At 43.2% G+C, this 22,986-nt stretch overlaps 5 protein-coding genes across 7 annotated transcripts; 1 reads left to right on the top strand and 4 right to left on the bottom strand.

The window, feature by feature from the left end:
• Nucleotides 1–5,651: 5,651 nt before the first annotated feature.
• On the bottom strand, nucleotides 5,652–6,859 carry LOC108085568 (uncharacterized). The gene is made up of 2 exons (XM_017182208.3): nucleotides 6,751–6,859; nucleotides 5,652–6,661 (listed from the first exon to the last, which is right to left on the bottom strand). Exon 2 carries the CDS (start codon nucleotides 6,321–6,323, stop codon nucleotides 5,802–5,804), a length of 522 nt encoding a protein of 173 aa, XP_017037697.1. The 5' UTR covers nucleotides 6,324–6,661; nucleotides 6,751–6,859; the 3' UTR covers nucleotides 5,652–5,801.
• Nucleotides 6,860–8,012: 1,153 nt separating this feature from the next.
• On the top strand, nucleotides 8,013–8,747 carry LOC108085571 (uncharacterized). Its single transcript, XM_017182211.2, has 2 exons — nucleotides 8,013–8,059; nucleotides 8,230–8,747. The coding sequence occupies exons 1-2, from the start codon at nucleotides 8,050–8,052 to the stop codon at nucleotides 8,682–8,684; spliced, it is 465 nt and encodes a 154-aa protein (XP_017037700.1). The 5' UTR covers nucleotides 8,013–8,049; the 3' UTR covers nucleotides 8,685–8,747.
• Nucleotides 8,748–15,008: 6,261 nt separating this feature from the next.
• LOC108085564 (uncharacterized) lies at nucleotides 15,009–17,774 on the bottom strand. Of its 3 annotated transcripts, none has more exons than XM_070287389.1 (2): nucleotides 17,420–17,774; nucleotides 15,009–15,315 (listed from the first exon to the last, which is right to left on the bottom strand). In XM_070287389.1, the coding sequence occupies exon 2, from the start codon at nucleotides 15,311–15,313 to the stop codon at nucleotides 15,071–15,073; it is 243 nt and encodes an 80-aa protein (XP_070143490.1). In that variant the 5' UTR covers nucleotides 15,314–15,315; nucleotides 17,420–17,774; the 3' UTR covers nucleotides 15,009–15,070. The 3 variants fall into 3 exon arrangements, with proteins under 3 accessions (XP_070143490.1, XP_017037693.1, XP_017037692.1); XM_017182204.3 differs by having other exon boundaries at nucleotides 17,407–17,628; XM_017182203.3 differs by having other exon boundaries at nucleotides 15,009–15,357; nucleotides 17,407–17,626.
• LOC108085563 (uncharacterized) lies at nucleotides 15,909–16,310 on the bottom strand. Its single transcript, XM_017182202.2, has one exon. The coding sequence runs from the start codon at nucleotides 16,268–16,270 to the stop codon at nucleotides 15,959–15,961; it is 312 nt and encodes a 103-aa protein (XP_017037691.1). The 5' UTR covers nucleotides 16,271–16,310; the 3' UTR covers nucleotides 15,909–15,958.
• A 3,732-nt stretch (nucleotides 17,775–21,506) lies between the features above and the next one.
• On the bottom strand, nucleotides 21,507–21,978 carry LOC108085572 (uncharacterized). Its single transcript, XM_017182212.1, has 2 exons — nucleotides 21,951–21,978; nucleotides 21,507–21,892 (listed from the first exon to the last, which is right to left on the bottom strand). Exons 1-2 carry the CDS (start codon nucleotides 21,961–21,963, stop codon nucleotides 21,582–21,584), a joined length of 324 nt encoding a protein of 107 aa, XP_017037701.1. The 5' UTR covers nucleotides 21,964–21,978; the 3' UTR covers nucleotides 21,507–21,581.
• Nucleotides 21,979–22,986: the final 1,008 nt, after the last annotated feature.

The raw sequence follows: 22,986 nt of genomic DNA, 5'->3' as shown, positions 1-22,986 counted from the left end.
GGGAAGTCGGTTAGATGGGGATTCTTAAGCGGATTCCTTTCGTTTGACTGGAGCCAGAACAGCATCTGTATCCGTCTTACATCAATTCATTAAGCAAGCTCCCCCACTGGGAGTTGGGAAAAGGTGAAAGGTGAGAGAGATACAGTAAAAAAAATATACAAAGTTTATTTTAGAAAATAATATTAAGTACTTAATATCCATTTCTTATATTATTATAAAATATTTCAATGTATAAGCAATACAAAAATCTCTTTAAAACAACCCTAATTCCTTTATTTTTAATATTTACTGTGTCCTTTAGCCACGCCTCTAAAAGGGCAACACGTTAAGGGCTATGAGCTGCCGCAGCAACCAACAAGTGTTTGAAGTTTCCCCTCACAGCTTTTACTTTCCTAGTGTCATGGCCAGGGCCAGTTTGACTGCCATTAGCCTGGCAATGCCGACGACCCTTGCCCAGCGCAGAATGTCTCACGTTTCAGCCACTTTTCGACCATAATTACAGCCAAGAGCAATTTGAAAAACACTTGATGCTGGCAATTAAAAAGTTGAACAACATTTTTCTCCAGCAAACGGGGTCCACCTCACTTAGCTGCTGCCCGGGGCTGCAAGTGTAATTAATTAGTTTTCAATTTCACTCTGCTAAATATGCATAATTTATGGCCCGGTGAAAGGACGGGGCGAGCAGCGTTCGAAGGAGTAGCGTTGGCGGCTGCGTCATGGTCATAATAAAATCTACTGGCCATTACTTGTGCTTTCCTTTCGAGTGGCAATTCTCCGGTTCGTACTCGGTTTCCCTTTTTTTTTTGCTGCCATCTTTATCTTCCTTTCACTCCTTTTGGCGGGGCAATTTGTGTGCACCAATTACTTTGTTTGTTTGCCCGTTCGCCGTGCGACAATTGCAGAGGACAACTGCGACTGCAGCGCACTTCACTCCGCTGCGTTTCCTCTATTTCCGTTGCAAACATTTCCGTTTCGCATTGCTGCAAATTTATTGTTTCCTTGCGGGCTGCGGGCTGCGTGTGTGTGTGCGCCTCGTTGTCCTTTTGCGCGTCTCCTTTTTGCTAGAAGGACCCTTTTGGTGGCCTGCTTGAGCCCGATGGGCCTGCCACCTTCTAGTCGGAGACGACACGGGCTCGATCAAACAGCAAAATGGCGGCAAGGCGGAAGTGCCGTCCCTACATCCACCTCCTCCGCCACGCACAAACGTTGTTGTGCGTTTCCGGCCGGAAATACGCATTTAGTTGCATGTGAAATTGTTACATTTTTGTCAACAGGCAAATTTATATTTATTTCTACGCGTTTCTTATTCCATTCTTGGCTATGAAAAATTGAAATGTCGTTTCTAATAAATCATTTTGGCCCAACTGAGAGGAGAGCGACTTGTTTGTTTCGCTTGCCGTCGCCGTCGCCAACTGTTTGTGCTTATTTCCGTTTCCGCTGGCCCAACGACCCTGGCCTGGCTCCATTTTTTTTCGCCGAAGGAACCGGGGGGAGTGGCGTCCGGGTCTGGGCTTACCTGGCCGGATATTTTCAGCGCCGTCATTGCAGCTGACATAATTAATTACCTGCTCGCGCGAGCTTTTCCCAGCGGCTGCGTGTGCCTCACCCGAGGCGAAGGCGGCGGGAGAAACAGGAAGCGGCCTGTCCTCGTCCCCAGATTTGCTGACAGGTGGCGGCAAAAGGAAGCAGTCAAGGAGACTGGAAGCAACAGCTCCGCCGCCTCCGCCAGGACTCGCAGCAATTATAATTGGTTCGCTTTAATTATATGAATTAATGCGGGGCCAGTCAGTTATTGTGGCGGCTGTGTTTGCCTTTGGGTAATCCACAGAGAACCGGACAAAGCCCGCATCCAAATTGGGCCAAGAGATTTTCATTTCCATTTGTCCCGGGTGCCCGTGTTGCCAGAAACTTCAAAAGAATGGCAGGTTTACGAAAATAAATAAAAGTGACATCAGGGAAAATGTATCCTTGAAGAGGAGACTTTATTTATTGCTTTAAATAATTTTTTTTCTTTAAGTTCTGTTCTTAAAATTTTGTAAAAAGAAACTTATAATGCTGAGATAAATATAAAACGAAGCTATGATATTAATGTGGTATACAAAACCAGTGACAAACTCTTATTATGTACCATTTCTAAATTTTTAAAAAGCATTTAAAAAAAACCATCCTCTCCCCTAAGAAAGTCCCCTTTTTTGGCTTTTGTATCAAATTAGCATGCATGAATAATAACACTCATAACTTTCGTTTTATATGCATGCCCAGGTGACCCCAAATAGAATATTAAATGATTTCATTTTGCCAGATGACAGATGACAGGCTGTCGAGTTAATAATCCTCCACCCTAAGCCCGGACTCAGTTTAGCAGACATTTATCTCTCGTTGAGCTTAAATCTCAATCGACTCGGAAGACAGATGGCACTTTTATCGCAAATTCAGTAGCAGGAGCAGAGCTTTTCAATTAGAAGGCACCATCACCATCACCACCACGAAGGTGCCACCAAGGCTGCATTGGCCATTATAGCAGTGCAATTCAATTAGACGCCGCTGGCAGGAAGTAAGCCCACAGCCCACAGCAGGGGTGGGTTTGGGTTCCTTCTCTCTACGAGGAGCTACTGCAGCGGATCCCGACGTGGCAGCGCACATTTGACAGCATGAAATTGAGTGAGCTGCAGGTCGTCCTAGGCACACAATGTCTCCCTATCATCTCCATGCCAATACCCATGCCCATTCTCATTTCGGGCCTTCCAATCGAAGGCAGGATGAACTATCTAGAGCACGATATATATGGCACTCCCACCTCGAGCACCTTGCACTCGCATGAGTTATCATTTCGGGCACATTGATTTATGCAGTCGGGAAAGCCGGGAAAGCAACCTGCATGCCTGCTGCTGAGATAAGAATTAATTGGCAAGTGCACTGTGCAAATAAATTGCATAGCCGGGCGGTGGTGGTGGTGCTGGTGGTGGTCTCGGTGTGGGTTTCGGAAACACACATAAAGCAGGTCCCCTGGATGGCTGCTGTTGCTGCTTTTAATGCAAATGTGACAAATGTTTTACGGCTGGCTGCGTATGCATTGACTCTGGGCAAACACCTGTAAATGGATTGAAGCCACAGCAGGTGGCCAGGAGCGGAGGAGCCGCAAACAAGGGAATATGTCAAGAATTTTCCACTGTGATTATTTATCATAGAAATAACTGGTCTAAAAATGGATCCCTAGGGGTCAGACTTTTATTAAAGTAATTTTAGAATTTTTGTAATTTAAAATGTGGTTTCTTTCACATATTGAATATTATAAATTATTTTGTAAAATTTCTTTTTATAAAAGTAATTTTTCCTTTACAATTATCCCTTCAATACGCTCCTGTCCCACAATGCCGTATATTAGTTGCTACTGCAACTGCAACAGTAACTCCTTTTATGTTTGCATTCCGGGCTGGCGGCTTTAATCGCAGCTGGCCTTGGTGCCACATCCACACAGGGCCAACAGCGATGCTGCACCTCGAATGGCATTTTTGCCCATATTTGGGATTTGCATTGCCACATTAACTCGCCAGCCAGAGTGTGTGTGTTTGTGTGTGTGGCTGGATGTGTGTTCGGTTAAATTTTGCTGCAAAGAGCGAGGAGAACATAAATTGAAGGGCAGCTGAACAACATTTGCAGGCGATCAATATTATTGCGCCTGCGGTGGGGCAATCAACGAAATGGAGAGTCCCTTAACAATGATGCATAGAGCGGGTGGGACAAGGATGAGGGGCGGGTTAGGAGGCGTCATGGGTCCCTGGTGAATCCCCGTCTGCATGGCCAGAGACTGTGCTCTGTATATTGGCCCAAACGATGTGTTCCGGTAGTGCTGATAATTTGTCCTTATTCTGGATAAGAGAAATGGGACTCCTATTTTCAGGCAACCTATTTTTGTACTTTATTGAAGCATTATTTAACTTAAACTTTTCCTTTTGGATAAAATTCTATAAATAATTCTGTGCTCTTCTCTTTTAAAGAGAATTTCACATAATTTGGAAAAACTCAAGTAATTGAAAGTAGCTTAGTTATAATAGTTTTAAGTAATAATTTTCCCAAAAATTCTCTTGTCTATGTCAGCTTCCATTCTTGTTGTACGGTTGTCAGATCTCTTCTCATCTAAGATTCCCCCTTTGCCATCACAGCTTCCCAACGACAAATATGCTGGTGGTTTATTGATTTCCCAGCTGATTGGGCTTCCTTAAATTATATTTATTACTTCCTCGAGAGGCTGCTACTCCCTCAGCGACTGAAGTTATAGCTATTGACCTAATGCTTACAATCGGATGAGGAATGCTGAGGAGTTTCTGCCGGGCTATTATCAGCTGCTTTTCGTCTGGCAATCGGTTAATTACTTTCGCCCCAATGCGAATCGCTGTCTGCGTCAGCAGGATGCGATTCCTGCCGGCTCCTGTGGGTGTTCTCGGTCTCGGTCTCTCTGGCACGCAATAAATTAGAAGTCGCTATCATTGATTTCTGCTGAGAGCAGCAAGTAAACATTTAATTAAATTGCGACCCACTCTCAATTTCCGCCCCGGCAAAGGCTAAACACTTTTATATCAGTGGCAATTAAAATTACGTATACGTGATGCTGCCTGCCATCGCCCCTTGGGCATTGATTAATGGCCGGGCGTAAAAGAGAGCGCAGAAAAAAAGAAACAGAAAGGAATATGCAAATTGAAGATTTATTAAAGCACCGAGAGTCGGGATCCTGATCCCAGATCCGGGGCGTTAACAGTTGACAGTAATTTCCTGCATCTGGACGCGCTCAAAGCAAAATGCAATTTCCGATAGAGCGCCCCCGTCTGTCCGTTTTTTATGCGAAATGCCCAGCTGTATGTGTCATCATTCTTATGGCCAGGTATATACTGGTCCTGGGCGATGTTTTATGGCGGCAAGAACAAAGGCTTATGACTGTAAACGAGCCTGAAGACGAGGCGGGAGATGGGGAAGCTGCAGGACGAGCTGGCGGAGGAGCAGCTGCTTCAGTAAAAAATAACGCCACATAAGGGAATGACAAAGTAAAAGGGCACATCAAAGCCGTCTGCGAAGGGCGGGTCGGAGTCGTCCTGCTGACCTCCACCATGATGCTGCCAGACAGACAGCGGCTGACGGGAGCGGAGCAGGCATAAAGGAGAGTAATGGCAAAGGATAATGCGTGGCTTTTGCGGGAGTGTGAGGACTAAAAGGATTTACCCCATGTGCCGCAAACTAGAGCACATCATTTAATATGCTCAAATGAGCAATACTAGCAATGAAAAGCACCTTTAGCCGATGATGGGGTATTATTTGCAATTTGCTAATCCCTTAAAGAGAATAAAGGAAGGTCTAAAGAGGTGTTTAAAAGGGGCAATTTAAGAAGTTAGGTTTCCTTTCTCAAATATACTTCATATTTGTAGTTAAATAAGGAAATATTAAATATTATTATTATTAACCGTCTATAAAAAACCTTTTTCAAATAATAAGCAAGTACCCTCTATCACTTATTTTGACTTTCTGCAACCAAATTGTTTGCGCTATCAGATGTTGCTCCCTTATCAACATTTCAGGCAACTCTATCAGCTAAAGAAACACCCACAATCGCAATAAATAAATACTTTTTTTTTTATTATTTACAGAGATAGAGCTATAGTGAGTGAGTCAATGAGATGGCGCAGCAGGTTTACCTCATAAATTAAATAAGATTCGAGACGAGACTGGGGTAGACACACCAGATGCGGCATCCAATAACGCTGATTATTGGCTCTTTTTATCATACACGGAATGACGCTTTTCACTGGCAATCAGTAGTATGCCTCGCAATCCATCTGGCGACGCCACAGCGACCAATCCGCACAGCCCACCGCCTCCTCGGTGGCCAGGAATCCTTTGCCAGCGGCGCACGTGAGTAGCAGAGGTGTGGCCGATGGACCCGGGCAGAGGTAGAACTGATTGGGATCCGGGGAGGCCCAGGGCGACAGCAGGTGTTCGCCGCTGTCACAGCCATCTGAGGACGAACCGACAACAACCTGCTCCTCCGGGGCAGGCAGGCAGGCCGGCCATTGGGCAAAGGGCAGGCAGCCGACGTGGCCGAGACCGCTGAAAAATCCCCGGCCCGCCGGACATCGGAGCTGCAGCGGTTGGCCAGCATCGGAGCACACGTAGAATATGTTGGGGTCCGGATCTCCCCACATGTCCGTGGCATGTCTGCATGTTGCAGTCGTGGTTGTGTCGGGGTCGGAGGAGGCAGATACCGATACCCCTCCCTGCAGCAGCCACAGCAGCAGAAGAGGAATATTCCATTTATTTTTCATAAATAATTTCATCACGAACGGCTGGCAGGGTATTTATTGTGGCTCGCTCCCTCACGGTCCTCCGCTTTCTCCTTATTGCAATTTGCTAGTAAACGCTGTTATTCCTGCACTGTTTCGGGTTTCATCATTTGGCCATAAGCTGTGCTCGTTAATAAATTTATTTGCTCCCTGCTCCGTGCTCCGTCAGCGAACTGAAAAACTCGACTCGACTGATTGATGTCGTCGCCGCCATTGTCTTTCGTTTTTATACTCATGCTCATTGCACGACTTTCCATGTTCTCCCTGCATCGCTATCGGTGCTATTTTTACAGTCATTTTTCATCGGGCTTTTCGGGCATTTTTATTTTGGACTAAAGTGACGTCATCACAGCAGAGGCAGCAGCACAAGTTGGCTGATTAGATAACGAGTCGGGTTTAAAGTTTTATTATTTCGACTCACGCGTGATAAGTTGGTTCCGAAATGAATACTACTGAAGATCTCTATCGGCGGGTAGTCGAAAATTTCCAACTCTCATCGTTTGATTGGTCGGAAATCGCGTTATTTGTAAAAGCAATCTCATTGGTTTTTCAGAAAATATTCCTATCATTGGTAGATAATGTATTGGCATTACTATTAAAAAAATATTAAGGCAGTCCTCTATCCTCATATATTAAATTAATATGTTATATTTATATGTATTCTATTATATCAAAAACACAATTCATTTGATGGGTTCATTGGTGTCTAAATGATTCACTGAGTATAAACTCACAGCCCAGTAAAGTTTGACTACCGAACAGCATACATTACAAAGACACTCTCACACGCCCTTATCTAAGCGATAGCACAGACATTAATTGCCTTTCAAATGAAGCCAAATTGGAAATTATTGCTGCAGAAATCAGTCGAAAATTTAATTACGCTCTGCCAGCCAGCCAGCCAGCCTTGATAATGGGGCAATGTTTTCGGGTTCGTCGTTCAGATGCAGGCTCAGCTGCTGTCAGAAGTTCTAATTGATTTGGCTTAGGGCGTCCGAAAGAAGCTCAGCTGGCGGCGGGAAAGAAGTCACTTTGCGGCCAGGACCTTCAGGATACCCTCCATAACCTGCAAAAAGAAAAGTTGGATGGGCTCCGACGAGCTCCCGTCTCGCAGTTTTGCCGCCAAGTCACGTTGTCAATTCAACTTCGCTTTCTCTAACCACTTTTTGCACTCTATCTACGCAAGCACCAAGTTTAAATAGGCAAACTTCGCGGAGCTCGGGAAAAGTTGACAATATAATCGACATAAATTCCAATAGGCTTGCTATCGATGGGAATTCAATTAAAACTTTCCGGCGAAAATACATAGACGTGAGCGCAGCAGGTGATACTAAGGCTCAAATGTTTGGCACTCCAAGAGCAATTTATACTCCAGTTCCTGGAAGGCGCTCATCACTCTACCAGCCAACCACTTGAGACCCGCGATACCTGCCAAAGACAGGGCATTGGAAATTAGCCAAGTATTCGCCATTATCTTCATTCATAACATTCAAAACACCTGATAAGCGGCGCTTAACGCTGCGTATGAGCAACACCAGAAGCCAAAACAGGCCTCGAACTACGTTCATCATCCGAGGTGTCAATGATATGGTGTCGCTCTCGAGAGTCCCGATAAGTTTCCCGATTGGATAGAATGTTATAAAAGCCCAGGTACTGGCCTCAACATCGTTTAGTTTGTCTTAAATTTTTGAATCGAAAGGAAGTAACAAAAGGATTCAACATGCTGAAAGGTAACTAAGAGATCCAGATTCCTTGTGTCTAAATGGAGATAATTAAATATACATTTAGCATCTAGGATATATCTTGTTCTCAATATTAATTAAAAAGTTCATAGAACTTCATTTCAAGTTTAAAAAATTGGCATTATCTTAAAGTTACTAACCACAAATGCCCTTTGCAGCCCTCGTGATCTTCTTCGGCCTCTTGGCCCTAGCCATTGCTGCCTCCTTGGGCACCGCCAGAAGCGATGTCACCACCGTGTGCCAGTCCGAGGACGAGTTGTGGGGCAGCGAGGACATTCGCAAGTTCTACTTTTGCCTGGATGGCGAAGTAATTGCCGATCAGTGCGACGAGGACTATTACTTCGTGAACAATGCCACCGTCTCTGGCTGCCTGCCCGCCGACCTAATAAACCCCTCCTGCGTGAATACTGAGTCCAAGGTTCCCTCCTGCACCGATGGCACCCAGTACCAGCCTCAGCCGTGCAGCAACCTGACCAACTTCTACGTCTGCACCAACGAGGGCGTCAAGGAGCTGCCCTGCGAGAACGGCAAGGCCTTCGTGGATGCCGGCGGATACCTCGGCTGCTTCCCGTGGACCCAGTGGCGCTCGTTGCGCAACTGCACCGACGGCTGATTAATTATAGTTCTCCAGCGACCACTTATCGCGATTAAAAGTGTCCGAATTGAAATGTTATTAACTTAAAATTGATTGGAAAATAATTGATATATGAGCGGCGGTCGAGTAGGCAGCTGATATGATAAGGTACGACACGCATTGAGGCCTCATTTCCTGGATGGGCAGAAAACATCTACCAAAAATCGATTGACCATAAATCTTGGCCAAATACAAAATTACACGACAGCCGCAAAATCATTTCCAAAAGAAAATTCCACAGCAATCCCAATCAATGCACTTTGTCTCGGGTGCGTGCGTGTTGGTGATTGCCATGGCGAATGGAAGGATTGCCACTCTGAGGGTTCGTCCTTTGCGCAACACCGCAAAACAATTGTCGCCGCAAACTTTTGCGCAAAACAAACAACGACTGGCGAGGGGACAAATTACAGGGCCAAGGACCAACTGCAGGACATGCTCCTGGTTTTGCTGAACACATGTTTCGTCTGCCATTGCCGGCGAGTCCTTTAGAGGTCTTTGGACCCAGAGTTTCGGTATTAAACACTTGGAGAAGTTGGGAGTATAATTTGGGTGTTAAAAGAAATATTTTATTCAGGCAAAAAGCCTGGATATGACCTTGATAATTTGTTGGGAAAACTGTAAAGTTTATATCCACAATGTTCGTTTTATTCTTCTTTATGCAAGTATTTCTCCAAGTGTATCGTGTGCGTCGGGACTAAAAACGAGTTTAAAGTTCGATGCTGGTCTGGCATTAATCTTGCTGCTGTTGTGTGCCGAGTGCAACATGAAACCAGAAGTTGCCAATGATTGCATCAGCGGACCCAAAGGGGCTCACGTGGAGGAGATCTAGTGGGTCTTAGAGTGATCCATCCCGTGCTCCTCTTATTTTCTGGGTGCCCCAGCTCCCAACTCCCAGCGCTCTCTTTGATCACTCGCAGACCCATCCGGCTAGGTAATAAATGTCTGAGTGGTGGCCAGGCAGCGAGGGCAAAGTGTCAGTGACACGGAACTGCAGTTGCTCCCTGTGCTCCACTGCCTCACTGCCACCCCAAATGAGTTAGTCAGGAAATTGCATTATTTGTCTTTGGCCATTGCGGGCAAAAACCGTGTGTGCATAGTATGTGTGGCGGTGCCTGTGCCTGGACAATGCTGTGTGTGTGTGTGTGTGCCTCCCATGGGGCACGGCACTAACTAGTGTGGTTGCCACCCCTAAACCCACCACACAATTCCAGCACCATGCTTTTGCCACTGCTCGTTTTGCTGCCTCGCCAGCCACTTTAAATGGCGTGGCTATCTCCGGGCCTCGCCCGTCACACATGCGAGTTTTCAAACGCTCCAAAGTCACAGCAATCTTTCTGCTCCATTTCCGCCCACTCCTGCAGCTGTTGCCGCAGCTCCTGCTCCGGCTCCTGCTGGTGTGCTCCTTTTCCTAGCTCCTGTATGCCTCTGTTGTTGCATTTTAATTGCATGGATGCCTGGGCCGTTCGGGCCATTAATCCTGCACAAGTTTTGTGCAAAAATTGCGAAAGGGGATTTTTAAAGTCACAACTGTCGTATGTTATCAGCACACCCGGGGAGATTCACTCTCAGAGAAGAGTGTGTGCACTGCTAGGAAAATCTAATAATTGCCTTTAAAATGTTGGATCTAGATTTAAGTAAAATATAGAAAAAGAAGAAATCGAAATTTCCATTGCCAACTACCTTAATGTCTATCATAAATAAGTTTTTCTCGGCCTCCTGGGACCTTTTGAAGTGTGAAAATGCTCAGTGGACTGGCCGAGTTCTCGAAAACTCAGTGCGAACTTGGGCCTGTAGTTAAGAGTTGGACTTGCCGCAGCGGTGCTTGGATTTAATTGAGTTTACAATTGTTTTGTGGCCTGCGCTGGGCTCCTCAAGTTTTGTCAGTTGGCGACGTTGTTCTGACCTCTGACCCCTGGCCAAAATGTTGCTGCTTTAATTAAGTTTTTGGAGCTAAAAATCCAGCGGACAACAGGGCGCATACGCAATGTGCTTGCAGTTTTCACCCATTTTTTTTTATTTTTACTTCAATTGAAAGTCGCAACGGCACAAGGCATGAAAGTCCCGCGGCATGGGCATAATTGGCATTCTTAGACCTCCACCATCGAGTGGTGACAGTCGGCGTAGTCCTGCTCCGCCTCCTCTTTTTAGCCCCCCCCTCCTGCTGCGGCTTCCGTTGAATGATTTTTCAGTGCGCGCATTTCGCGCTTGAATTGTTTGCGTTGCACGGACAAGAGGGAGGCGGATGGCAAGGGGTTCGGAAAAGTTGGCTTAAACTTTTCCACTTGAATGGCAGCGGAAGGTTTTATGCGCCTCAGTACCAGTGGCAGCAGTGCCAGTTCCAGTTCCAATCCCCCGGCAGTGGGGCGACGACTCTTGTGCCCTATTGTGCTGCAGCGGCGCATGAAAGTATGCAGCATAAAATTTGTGCTCTGCAACAAATAAATATTTGACCCCAGCGCCCAGCAGGGTGCAACGCATTCCTCTCATCCTATTCAGGCGGCAGTGCTGTCGACATGGCCTTTATTTCGTACAGATCTGCCTGTTTTCTAGGGGATTTTCCTAAACAAATATTTTAAATATTTTAAGATGGCAGTTTTAATCATTTAGAAGTCTCTAAAAATATATAAGTTGGTAAATTGAAATATAAGTATTATTTTTAAATATAATTTTAGAGGATTCAAGGATGTTGTAAGGTTATTTTATTTTTGGGATTTATTTAAATCAATATTCTATTTCATGTATCCTCTTTTTTTTTAAATCTGTATTATCCATTATTAAGTTATTCATAAAAATTCCTATTTTTACCCACCTATTCCATTTCGAAAATATGTTTTTTGGCAACACTGATTCGAGTTCTTTCCCTCAGTTTACACTCCCCCCTGCATTTGAGTTCACGGCGCCGTTGAATTTATATTTGCACTTAACAACCAAGCAAGCAACAAGGAGAGGACCAGGACCTGGAGTAGGAGCTGGAACAGGAACAGAAGCAACAACAAGGACAACGACAACGATGGCGATGGCAACAATGCAACCGCAGCCCACCGAGGCACCACTTTCGAGAGGGAAAAGTTTGTTTGGCTTATTTTTCGGTTACAAATCAAATCCAAAATCGCATTAAAATTGCATGCAGCGGAAAAATTGTGCACCCAACCCGGCTAAGGGGTTGCGAAAGGAGCCCCAAATAACCGCGTAACCAGTAACCAGAAGCCGTGCCACAATAAGGACGACATCGAGTGCGGCAGGATCAGGAGGTGAGCAGGAGGGTGCTGCTGAAAGTGCTTATTGCTGTTGTTGTTCAAGACATTTGCTGCGGTGCTTGATTGTTGCGGTTGCCATTGCAATTGAATTTTTGCGAGACGAAATCACTTCAACGCCTTCGATTTCAATTTCCGCCACATTTCAAATTTGTATTCAGTTATTGCATTTTGCCCGATTCTGCATTCGTAATCGGTGCTTGGGTGCTATTCTTTTTTAGAGCAGGGGTTGACTACCCCTGTTTCCAGTTTGATTTGAATTCACTGTGCAAACAGCCAAAGTTACTCCTTAGATATTGATCGCGGGCATTGCTTACTTACAAGGACGAAAAGTAAACAAAGTTAAGGTATTTTGTGATTTTTTAGGTTTCGGTTTACTTCCTAAGGTTCCTGTTAATAAAATTATTATTTAGTTTCTGTTGAAATATTTCTTTAAAATTAAATAAAATTAATCAGTCAAGGATAAAACTCAAGAGCTTAAAATGAAATACAGACTCCACTTCACTTGTATGCCTTCGATCCTTTGGCATTCAATTTCTAATTACTCAGTTTTGTCATCTGCTCTTTCCCATTGTCTTTCTTTTCAGATTGCTTGCCTTCGCCTCGCTTTGATGCACCATTCCTTTCTCTTGCCGTGTGATTCGATTGCTTTGCGATTGGACACGCACATATATAGAGGTCCTTTCTCGCCTTTTCTTCTTCCCATTTCTGTATGTGGCTTTCTCCGCATCTGGTTACGTAAGGGACGAGGAGTCCCTTTTGGTGCCGCAACGGTAACCCGTTACAACATGGCCAGGCAGGCCGCAGGTTAACCCATTAAGGAACAATGGCCCAGAGAACAATCCGTGACTTTGAGAGCATAGCCTTTGACAGGGAAGGATATACAGAGACTTTATATCTAAAATAACTTTTTGATTGAATAGATTAAAGATTTTCCTTATTAAAAAATGTAAATGAAATATTTGTAAGATTTTTAACTAAGAAAAGACTTAAGATTTCAATAAGAAATGTATTTCTAGCTCCCATAATTTTCAAAGATTTAAAATGTATCTATCAACCCTGTTACGAGCTTATGTGAGCCGCTTAAGAGCGACATCTTATGGGTTAAACAAGTCGCAGGCCCGACCACAACCTGATCTAGGACTTTACAGCCTGCCTCTCCCGTTACGGCGGCTTTCCTGCAGTTGTTGCTGATGTTGCTGTTGCTGCTGTTGATGTTGATGTTGCCGTTTGCCGTTGCCGTGGATGGTCCTGGTTCTGGTCCTGTTCCTGTGCCCGGTCCTATCCCTGGTCCTATTTCTGTTGTTTGCTGTCACTCGAGGAGGACGAGGCTGTCTGGCTGACTGGGAGGCGGGCCCTGGCTGGAGCTGGCGTTGTAATGGTGAGGCATCAATATCTCATTTGTATAACATATCGCAGTCAATATGAGACACGTGTATAAGTATCTAGTTTACTTTGATGGTGTGTGAGGGGCGGTGGTTTTGTGTGTTTGTGTGTGTGGTATAGGGGTGCCGCTTTGGGTCCTGGGTGGCGTGGGTGTGGCGTCCGTTGCATGTCATTGTAATGGTATCATGCTGTAACAGATTTCTGTTTACCTTGATTTACATATGCACAAAGCGGGTGCCAGGGGAAAGGCACGGCAAACGCCGTGGCCCGTAAATAGAAAAGAAAACACTTAAGCATGCACTTAGTCTTTGCGCCTTTCACTTCGTGTCGATGGCGATGGCGATGTCGCTTTGGATCGGGATATACTATATGTATATATATCCGTAAGTACATGGGTGTGAATAAGCACATGTGTGCGGCGGCGTCGTCGTCTGTGTTGGCTGTGTTGTGTGCTACCAACTGCGATTTATGCAAATTTGTTTGGCTGCTGAGCCAAGCTCGACTGCTGTCGACTTTTTGTTAACAGTTTCTCCTGCTGCTCCTCGTCGTCTTCCTTCCTCTAAGCAAATAAAGTTATTTGCATGCGCAAGTAAATCGATTTGTGTATATCAAATTGTGGGGGAAAGGAGAGCTTCAAACACACAAAAGAAAAAGGACACTCGCACTTAAAGCGGAAAGCCAAATAAAAACAAAAACAAAGATTACAGCAGAAAATAAGGAACTAAATCGGGCTGAAAATGGATCATTAAATACCTGGCATTAATTCTTTGTTCACAAAATAAGTATTTCTGGCGTTTGGAAATTATTTTCTAATTAAAATGGTATATTTTTTTCTTAATTTGTAATCTTTAGTGAAAGAATCATACTTATTTTTACCATAAATATTCAAATAAACACAAATATAAATAAAGTATAGTCATTTTAAGTTGATATAGCTTCCTTAAATAATTGTTTAATTTAATTTAAATAAACAAAATCTAAACAAAACATTTATTCTATACCAAATTTGTTATATTTGATGTCTAAATTTTATAGATGATTGAAAATGTGTCTCTGGAAAACAAACCAGATTGCTTATTTATTTCCCACCAAATCAATGTTTTTCCTACGAATGTGTGGCATAAAAATGTGTGTGTTTTAAACTGATTGAATGCACACACTCGCTCGCTTTAAATTCAATAATAATTAATGCAAGTTTTTTTGCCCACTTTAATGGCGCTTGATTCCAAATTAAATTGGGGCACAAAACAAATTTTCGGCAATTACATTAGCGAGCGAAATAATACCCAGGACCGCCGCAAAGCGAGCTACACATTTTGTTTGTCCATTTGAGGGCTTTCAGCTGCAGCTAATTAAAAATTATTAAAACTAGCAAGCGAAGTTAAGTCCTTGGGGCTCAGCGCGTACCATGGACCATGGGAAATTGCCGTCATGTCAATTTACCAAATTGCGCAAACAAACAGAGGCCAAAAAGAGGGCAGGGCCCCTCGTCGCACGCCCCCGCCCACGCACATTTCGTAATTGTTGCACGTATGGCACCAAATCCTCGCGACCATCAACAGCCGGCGCATCAGCCTCCTCCCCGAAAGCGGCTTATGTCCTTGCCCAGCCTCCCGGAGCCCTCCAGTGCGCATAAATTAACCGGCACTCAGCCGGGGAAAAATCGGAAAGCGCTTTTTAATTATATTTTCGACAATTTGTTTCAATACATGCGTGCTCTGTGTTTTATTTGCGCGGCTTTGTGGGCGGTTCCTGCGGTTCTGTCCACTGCCAGTCCTTCCACTTCACGCACCGCCGCTCCCGGTCGTAGAAGAGCTCGTTGGCAGGACAACGACGCAGCTGGGCGGGCTGATCCCGATCTCCGCCGCAGTGCCAGTAGGCAGTGGGGTCCCAGAAGTGTCGGTAGCTCTGCTGCAGCTCCTCCGGACTGCGGCAGCTGGGCTCACCATTGTAGTCCCGTCCAGACATGGCTGCGGGTGAGATATTAGAGATTAGTGGGACTCGAGGATTGACTGTAAAGAAACATATTTTTGGAAAATTAATCCCCTTGAACGTATTTTATTCAAATAAACCTATCAAACTCTTAAAAGATTAATATTTTATTTATTTAAGTATATGGTAAGCAGGTTAAAAGCTTTGCTACTTGAACCCAACTTGGGTTTTATCTTCAGCAGACAAAGCCAACATTCGTTTGAAAAGTTTATTGGCTAACAAAACTTAAGCTTTAATCTATAACAAAATGTTTCTCGTTTTCAAAACAAGATGGTATTGTATTAAAGAAGTAAATATTTATTGCTTAAAAAATAAACTGACTGAGAACTATGAAGAATCAGTATTTACAAACTTAGCAGATGTATCAGTAATCTTAAACCCACTTTACAAATAATGCAAGTACTTGTCTCACGATCCGTATATAGTTGTCAAGATAACTATTTGCATTACTGTACGAGTTACAGCAAAAATATTTGTGTGCTAAAAAATTCCATTAGATAACTTATCACAGCAGAGAGATTACATGACTTAGCAACCCAGAAGATCAGATATACATTAACAAAACTACTAATTTTGTTGCATTTAAACTTTATTTATTTATTTCCAGAACCTCTTCAAGTCTTAGACAGCAGCCAAGGGCTCGCTGGGGGGCAGGGCGGTGGGTAACCAGTACCACTGGGACCACGGGACACAGCTCTTGACTTCATCCAACCAGGCCTGAGCGACTGCACACGAGCTGAGGGTGGCCGGAACTCCCAAGGCTTGGCAGCTCCAGTATGAGTTCTTCAGGTAGAAGTGGGCATAGTTCCGCACCGCCAGTTCCTCTTCCGTTTGGCAACCGGGCTGGCCCGTGGGCTTGCCCACAGCAGCTGCACTGCCCAGCGAGGCGCAGCCGAGCAGGAGAAGGACGACGAATAGAGGAAGGAACTTCATGGTGAACTGAGGTAGGCTTTCGATAGACTGACCTATGCTAATCCAAGGCCCGCTTTTTATACACTCTCCGGGCCATCACAATCTTATCGAGCGGAACTGAGGTGTGATGCTGCGGTCGCGATAAGCTCATCTGGAATCACCCCATCCTCTGTTTGCCATTTCGCAGGCAGTTTATGGCGCTGTTTGTTTGCCGCGATTGTTGTTTCTTCCGCTCGAGCCAGGTCCAGGTGGGTGCGGACATCCCACATCCCACCTCCCACATACCAAATTCCGCCACTCATCCAACGGCCGCCTGCTTGCATATTCATGACATCAACGACGGCAGCTGTAAATTATTTTCAGAGATAGCCGGGCAGGCCGCAAACAAGCGGAGGAGCCACCACGTTGTTGCCTTGGCCAGTGCCAGTGCCAGTGCCTCTGCCTCTTGCTAATTAATTCAAAACACTGCCTCAAAGGCATTTTTGGGGCTGGGCCAAACAAATTTCACCTGGCCTGGCTCTGCACAGAGAGAGAGAGAGAGCTCGCCGCCTTAAGCCATATTAGGTCCTTGTCCCGGCGCACTTGAGTAATTGCCGCACTGCACTGCGCTGCAGTCGGGCCTCCCTCCGAAGTTGGCTCCTTTGTTGCTCAGTTTTGCGGATTGGGCTTTTGTTAGTTTTGGGCCATAAATTAAATCGGGTTATTAATGTCTGCCATTAAATGAAGCTACCGTGGCTGGCTGGAAAATCCCTCTCTCTGTGCCGCCGCTGGTGATTTATGCTAATTCGTGCGGCATTTGTAGCATTTCCTGAGTATTTTGAGATTTTCAAAGACAAGGCCATTATTTTGCTTGCACGCAGGTAGAGATTTAAAGTGCCAAGTCTCTTTAAAGAGATTTTGAATATTGCGTATACGCAATATTAACACAAATGCGAAGGTGGATCATTCAGACTCCAATTTAAAGTTGACTCCAAATAACAAGGAATATACCCGTCGTATATATGGATAGATTTTTCCACTGACACTTCATTTTAAACATTCTTGCACGAAAATAAACCGAATGGCGGTGGAAAACAAAGAGTACAGAGAGCCTTCAATGCAATTAAATATATTGCGTATACGTCACGTATGCTAAAATTTTATTTCACAATTTTTACCCGCTCCTCTTGCCTCGCTGCTTGCGCTCCCGTGCGATGATGGCGGAAAATTCTTTTACATGCAAATATTTTGTTGGGGCTCACACGCACACACAACGCCAAAAGCGAGAAATAAAATTTCGATTGAAACGTATTTTTTCGCCGCTTATTGATGTGCTCGGCGGCCTGACAAAGCGTTTGACTGACAACTGTGAAATGAAATAAAATGCTCGCACAGAATGCACGGGCGAGCGCATCGAAAATAGTGCAACTTATTGCACTCGAGAGCGGGAAGAGTCCGCCAACCGTTGACTGGGGGAGCACGGCATGGCGCACAGGATACCCGGATACCCCTCGAAGCGGTATTGATTTATGACAAATGCTTTGGCGGCAACCGAAGCACAATTGCCGCCCGTTCGTTACAGGGGGCGTGCCCTTTCAGTCAGAAGCCACAACACGTTAACAATTGCAGCTGTAATTGCAACTGGCTATCACCAGATCATCACACGGCTGCCAAAAGAGCGAAAAGTACTGAGTGCCGCTGCCGCGAATCATAAATATGTATGATTCACGCCGGACTAGCCACCTGAGATATCCCACTTATCGCTCTCGCGGATCTTGCTCTTGACATTGCCCAGATAAATACCTCTTTGGAGGTAGTATATTGCCTCTCACATATTTTTGCACTCAGCTAAAGCAAACACACTAATTGACACATTCACATCGCTCGTCTTGGTAGCGTTGGATGCTCTACAAATAATTACCAGAATTGATGGGCTTAGTCAGCAGTTTAATTACCAACAGAAAACACAAAATGCTTATTGAAAATGACCACTTTTATGTTGCTTTCCAACGAACTAATTTTAGTTTCTCTGGGAAATGAGGTAACAGAAAAGTACAAATTTTCAAATTTGTTTAGATACAAATGTGTTAAATTTACATCAACAAATTAGCCCCAAAGAAATATTATGTATTAATATGGGCATAGATTTATTTATGTATCTAATCATTAATATTCGCTTAAATAATATCAAATATAAATAGCCATTAAAATTCTAAATTTTTATAACTAAACCCCAATGGCTTAGTAATTAGTTTATACACCAATGAATCCAGAACAAACAAATGCATTTAATATTCAAATAATGTGCGTTTCTCCTAATTATAAAAACAAAGCATATTAACATATTTTTGCATTACATTTTCCATTAATTTCCATTTTTTATTTAGGAAACACTTTAGTGAATGAAAAATTATTATATTTCAAATTAACCATGTATTCTTTTTCATTCACAAGGTCTTAGTCTTCACAACTAGGTGGACTTGTCTCTTATATTGGAAACAATTTCATAGCCACCAATTGACTTGCCCTTTAAATATTCAAAATATATAATGATTTTGGTTAGGCCACGAAATGGTACCATTGCACTATGGGGTTTTTGACCAGTTTTTGTGGCATTAATTAATAACTCGATCAGTTTTGAAGATATCGACATGAAGCTTTACCAATCATCATTATTTGTCCCTAGGCACATATAGTATGAAAATCGTTCGGATCAGGAAACTATATCCTATAGCTCCCATAGGAACGATCGGGTAAAAGTAAAGATAAATTAATGAAATTTAAGGAGCTTACATTTGTTGCTATTTTAACACGATATAGCAATTTTGAACAAAATCGGACAACGCTTTCCCTAGGAACCAAAATAACCAAAATACCGGAAATCAGTGTTTTTCCATACAAACAGCTACCAAATTGGCTCTGAAAACAGTGAGGTTATCTGACAAAAATTCAAATTGCAACAAAAGTGCGGAAAAGTGCACGATAAGACTAACTGCTTTTTGCTCAGAATTGACAACGCTACAACATACACTTGGACGCATTGAAAACTAATGCGAACTTCTATTTCAAAACTCTTCCCAAAGTTTAAATTTGTTTCTCAAAATTCAGCTTAAGGTGCATTTATAAAATGACAAAATGTCAGTATAAACACGCACAATTTAAACAATTAATACCTTTAACATGTAGTTAAAACCTGTGAAATCAGTGTCCATTAGTTTTTTCCTTTGCAAATTGTGTCTTATACGAATAGTTTAATTTCAAAGATCACTTCGTAAAAATTACAAACTTAGCAGACGCGCTTTCGGATGCAACAGCTGACTTTACAGCTCTGTTGCTAACATATGCTGTTAAGTATTAACATTTTGAGTATGAGGCATAACAGTTCGATGTTTTGTTAATACAATCCCACTATTTTTTTTTAAATTTAAGAACTTTTAAAAAATGATTAAATGCCACAAAAAGTGGTCAAAAACCCCATAGTGCATTGGCCACTTGTCAGCGGATATTGGCATGTTCTTAATATAGTATTCCCCCTTCTTCAAGCAATTATCGCCGCCGTAGGGAAAATTAGTATCGGCATTCGGTGGATAAAAATATTTCATGACGTAGTTTGTGTAGAAATCGAAAGGCGTCGACCGCGCCTTGAAATATGATTGAACCCATTCTCCATTTTTAAATGAATAGATATTCAACAATCCTTCAAAGTTCTCATCGAGGTCGACCAGAAGAGTCAAAGTGCCATTCAAAAGTCGCTCTTTACCAACAAGTCGAAGGTTGAACACCGCTAAGGTTTCTTCCTCTCCGGCGATATTTTTTATTGATTCCAATCGGACCTCTAACGTGGATTGTCCAGGGCACTGTCAATGTAAATCGTTAAGGATCGGTTATCCTTGAACATTTTTTAAACTCACCACGAAGACTGTCCACAGGAGCAGGGAGACCTTCAGCCACCGAGGAAACATTTTTATAATATAAACGCTTGAATTGCTTGGCTTCTTATATATAGAGTGTTGCATGTCCACAATCAGTTATTAGCTGGTATTTGAGTTCGATTTTATCTCAAAATAAAATACTCAATAGGGGCGCGGTTGAACTAATGCAAGATTTTTATATTGGCAGGCAATAAATAATAATTAAAGGAGGAGGAGTCTGTTTGTGATAGGCATATAAGAAAGATAAGAATATAGTTCTTGATTATGTATGATGTTTATAATTTAATCTTCTTGAAATTGGCAATTGAACATTTTATCAGGTTTCTACTTTCGTCATTTTAAAATATCTTCAAAATTTATTGTTTGCTTGCCTTTATTAACAGAAAATTGACATTTGCACATACAATATAAACTGTTTTTGTGTTTTGTTAGGTTGCCTTGTCACTTACAGTACAAATAAGTTCAAAGCCACCAACTCGCTTGCCCTCCAACGACTTCATGGATAGAACGAATTTGGTTAGGCCACGACCTAAAAACGTTGGCCAATCGACAACTGCAATTTGGATTTTTTTTAAATAGTATTCCCCTTTCTTCAAGCAATTATCTCCGCTGGTTGGCACATCAGTATCGGCATTCGGTAGAAAATAATATTTGTGAATGTACTTTGTGAAGATTTCGCAAGGCGTCGTTTGCACCTTGATATATGATTGAGCCCATTCTCCATTTTTAAATGAATAGAGATCAATCGTTCCTACATGGTGTTCATCGAGGTCGACTAAACAAGTAAAAGTTCCATTAAGAAGTCGCTCTTTACCAACAACACGAAGGTTGAACGCGACTAGGGTCTCTTCCTCGCCGGGGATATTATTTATATACTCCAATCGGACATCTAACGTGGATTGTCCAAGACACTGTCAATGTAAATCGTTAACGATTGCGTTATCCTTGAACCATTTTTTTAACTCACCACGAAGACTGTGAACAGGAGCAGGGAAACCTTCAGCCACCGAGGATACATTTTTGTAATACAAACGCTTGAATCGCTTGGCTTCTTATATATAGAGTGTTGCATGTCCACGATCACTAAATAGTTGGTATTTGAGTTCGATTCTATCAAAAGTGAAATACTCAATAAGGGCGCGGTTGATCTAATGCAAGATTTTTATATAAGCTGCAAAGTTGTTAAGTACTATAATATTTGCCAGAAGTTTCCAGCGTAGTAAGCAACCCTATAAAGTATATATATTCTCGATCAGAATCAACTTGTTATCGAGCATACTTGATTAGAATTTAAAGAAACAATTCCATTAATAAAAGATAGCAAATAAATTAAATAAAACAATAAATTTCAAGCATCACTGAATGAAATATTATTGTTTATTTTCAAGAATGTAGATAAAGTCACATTGTCAATATCCATTTCAGCAAGGTATTGCGCCCGGCGGACGACTGGGTGGCTCTATGCACGGCTTCCACACCCAGGCGGGCCATGGTACGCAGGCGTTAAGATCCTGTTCGAATCCTGTATTGGCCTGGCACTTCATGAGCGAGGCCTTCTGGCCAAGTGCGGAGCAGAGCCAGTACTTGGTGGGATCGATGCAGTAACGCTGAGCAACGCCCACCTCCGCCGGGTGCAGGCAGCCCGGCTCGCCCGTATCAACGCACTGCGAGCGGATCCGAAGCGGAAGGAGCAGCAGCAGCCAGAGGCAGCAGGCGAGTGGCCAGATGATAGCTAATCGGATAGAGTCAGTCTTAGTCTGGGCAGGATAAAGCAACCGGAATGGACTCACCTTGCGAGCGCATGTCGACGACGATGGGTGGTTCGTTGGGCAGTGACGGTGGTTTTTATAGGGCTCTCGCCTCAAGTGGTCGTTCTTATCAATCGCTCTTGATTGACTGCAGTTCGATGCGCCCCTCGAGGTCGCCACTTGTTTGCCCATCTCAGCAGCAGCACCCACTTGGGAATGGTCGAGGGTGACAAAGCCGAGACAAAGGACATGTGTCCGAAACGAGATTTAGCAGGAAACTTCAATGCAATTGGCAGTGGAAAGTAACGAGAAAAGGGCGAGTAAAAGGCGGAAGAGGGAACAAAGCAGCAGCTTCATTTTCCCATTCTTCTTCTTCACTGGCCAATTTCGCAGGACATGCCAAATGCATTTCCGGCTAACACCACACACACATACTCATTCAGGCTAGTTACTGAAATAACAAAAGTCACTGCCATTGGTTTCTGTCTAAAATAGTTTGCTTTCTTTTCTTGCGTTGCCATCGACAGGCGAAAAATAATAAATAAAGGAAAAGTCCGCCAGTAAATGGAATCCAAAAAAGATTAACAAATCCTAAAAAAAAAAAACATACTTACATAAGTATTATGTTTTCAATTTCTTCTTCTTTAATTTTAAAATTAAACATTTCATCATTTCTTAAAATAGAATTCAATTTGTCAATAAAAGGATGGGCAAGGATTTTAAACAATGTTTCTACCTTCGGCGTTTTAAAATATCTTTATAATTTATTGTTTCTTTATTTTTTATAATTTTATTAGGATTTTTTGTCAGTTACGATACAATTAAGTTCATAGCCACCAACCTTCTTGCCCTCCAACGACCTTATAGATACATCGGTTCTAATAAGGCCACGACTTACATTCATTGGCCAATTGTCAAAGGGAACTGCAATTTTTTTAAAATAGTATTCTCCTTTCTTCAAGCAATTTTCTCCGCCGTAGGGCAAATTAGTATCGGCATTCGGTGGGAAATAATATTTCCTGAGATAGTTTGCGACAAAATCGCCGGGCTTCTTGCGCTTTATATGTGTTAGAACCCA

This window comes from Drosophila kikkawai, chromosome 3R (genome assembly GCF_030179895.1).
Source record: "Drosophila kikkawai strain 14028-0561.14 chromosome 3R, DkikHiC1v2, whole genome shotgun sequence".
NCBI lineage: Eukaryota > Metazoa > Arthropoda > Insecta > Diptera > Drosophilidae > Drosophila > Drosophila kikkawai.
Note: the sequence above shows the minus strand (reverse complement) of the source record. Positions and strands in the feature narration are given on the sequence as shown.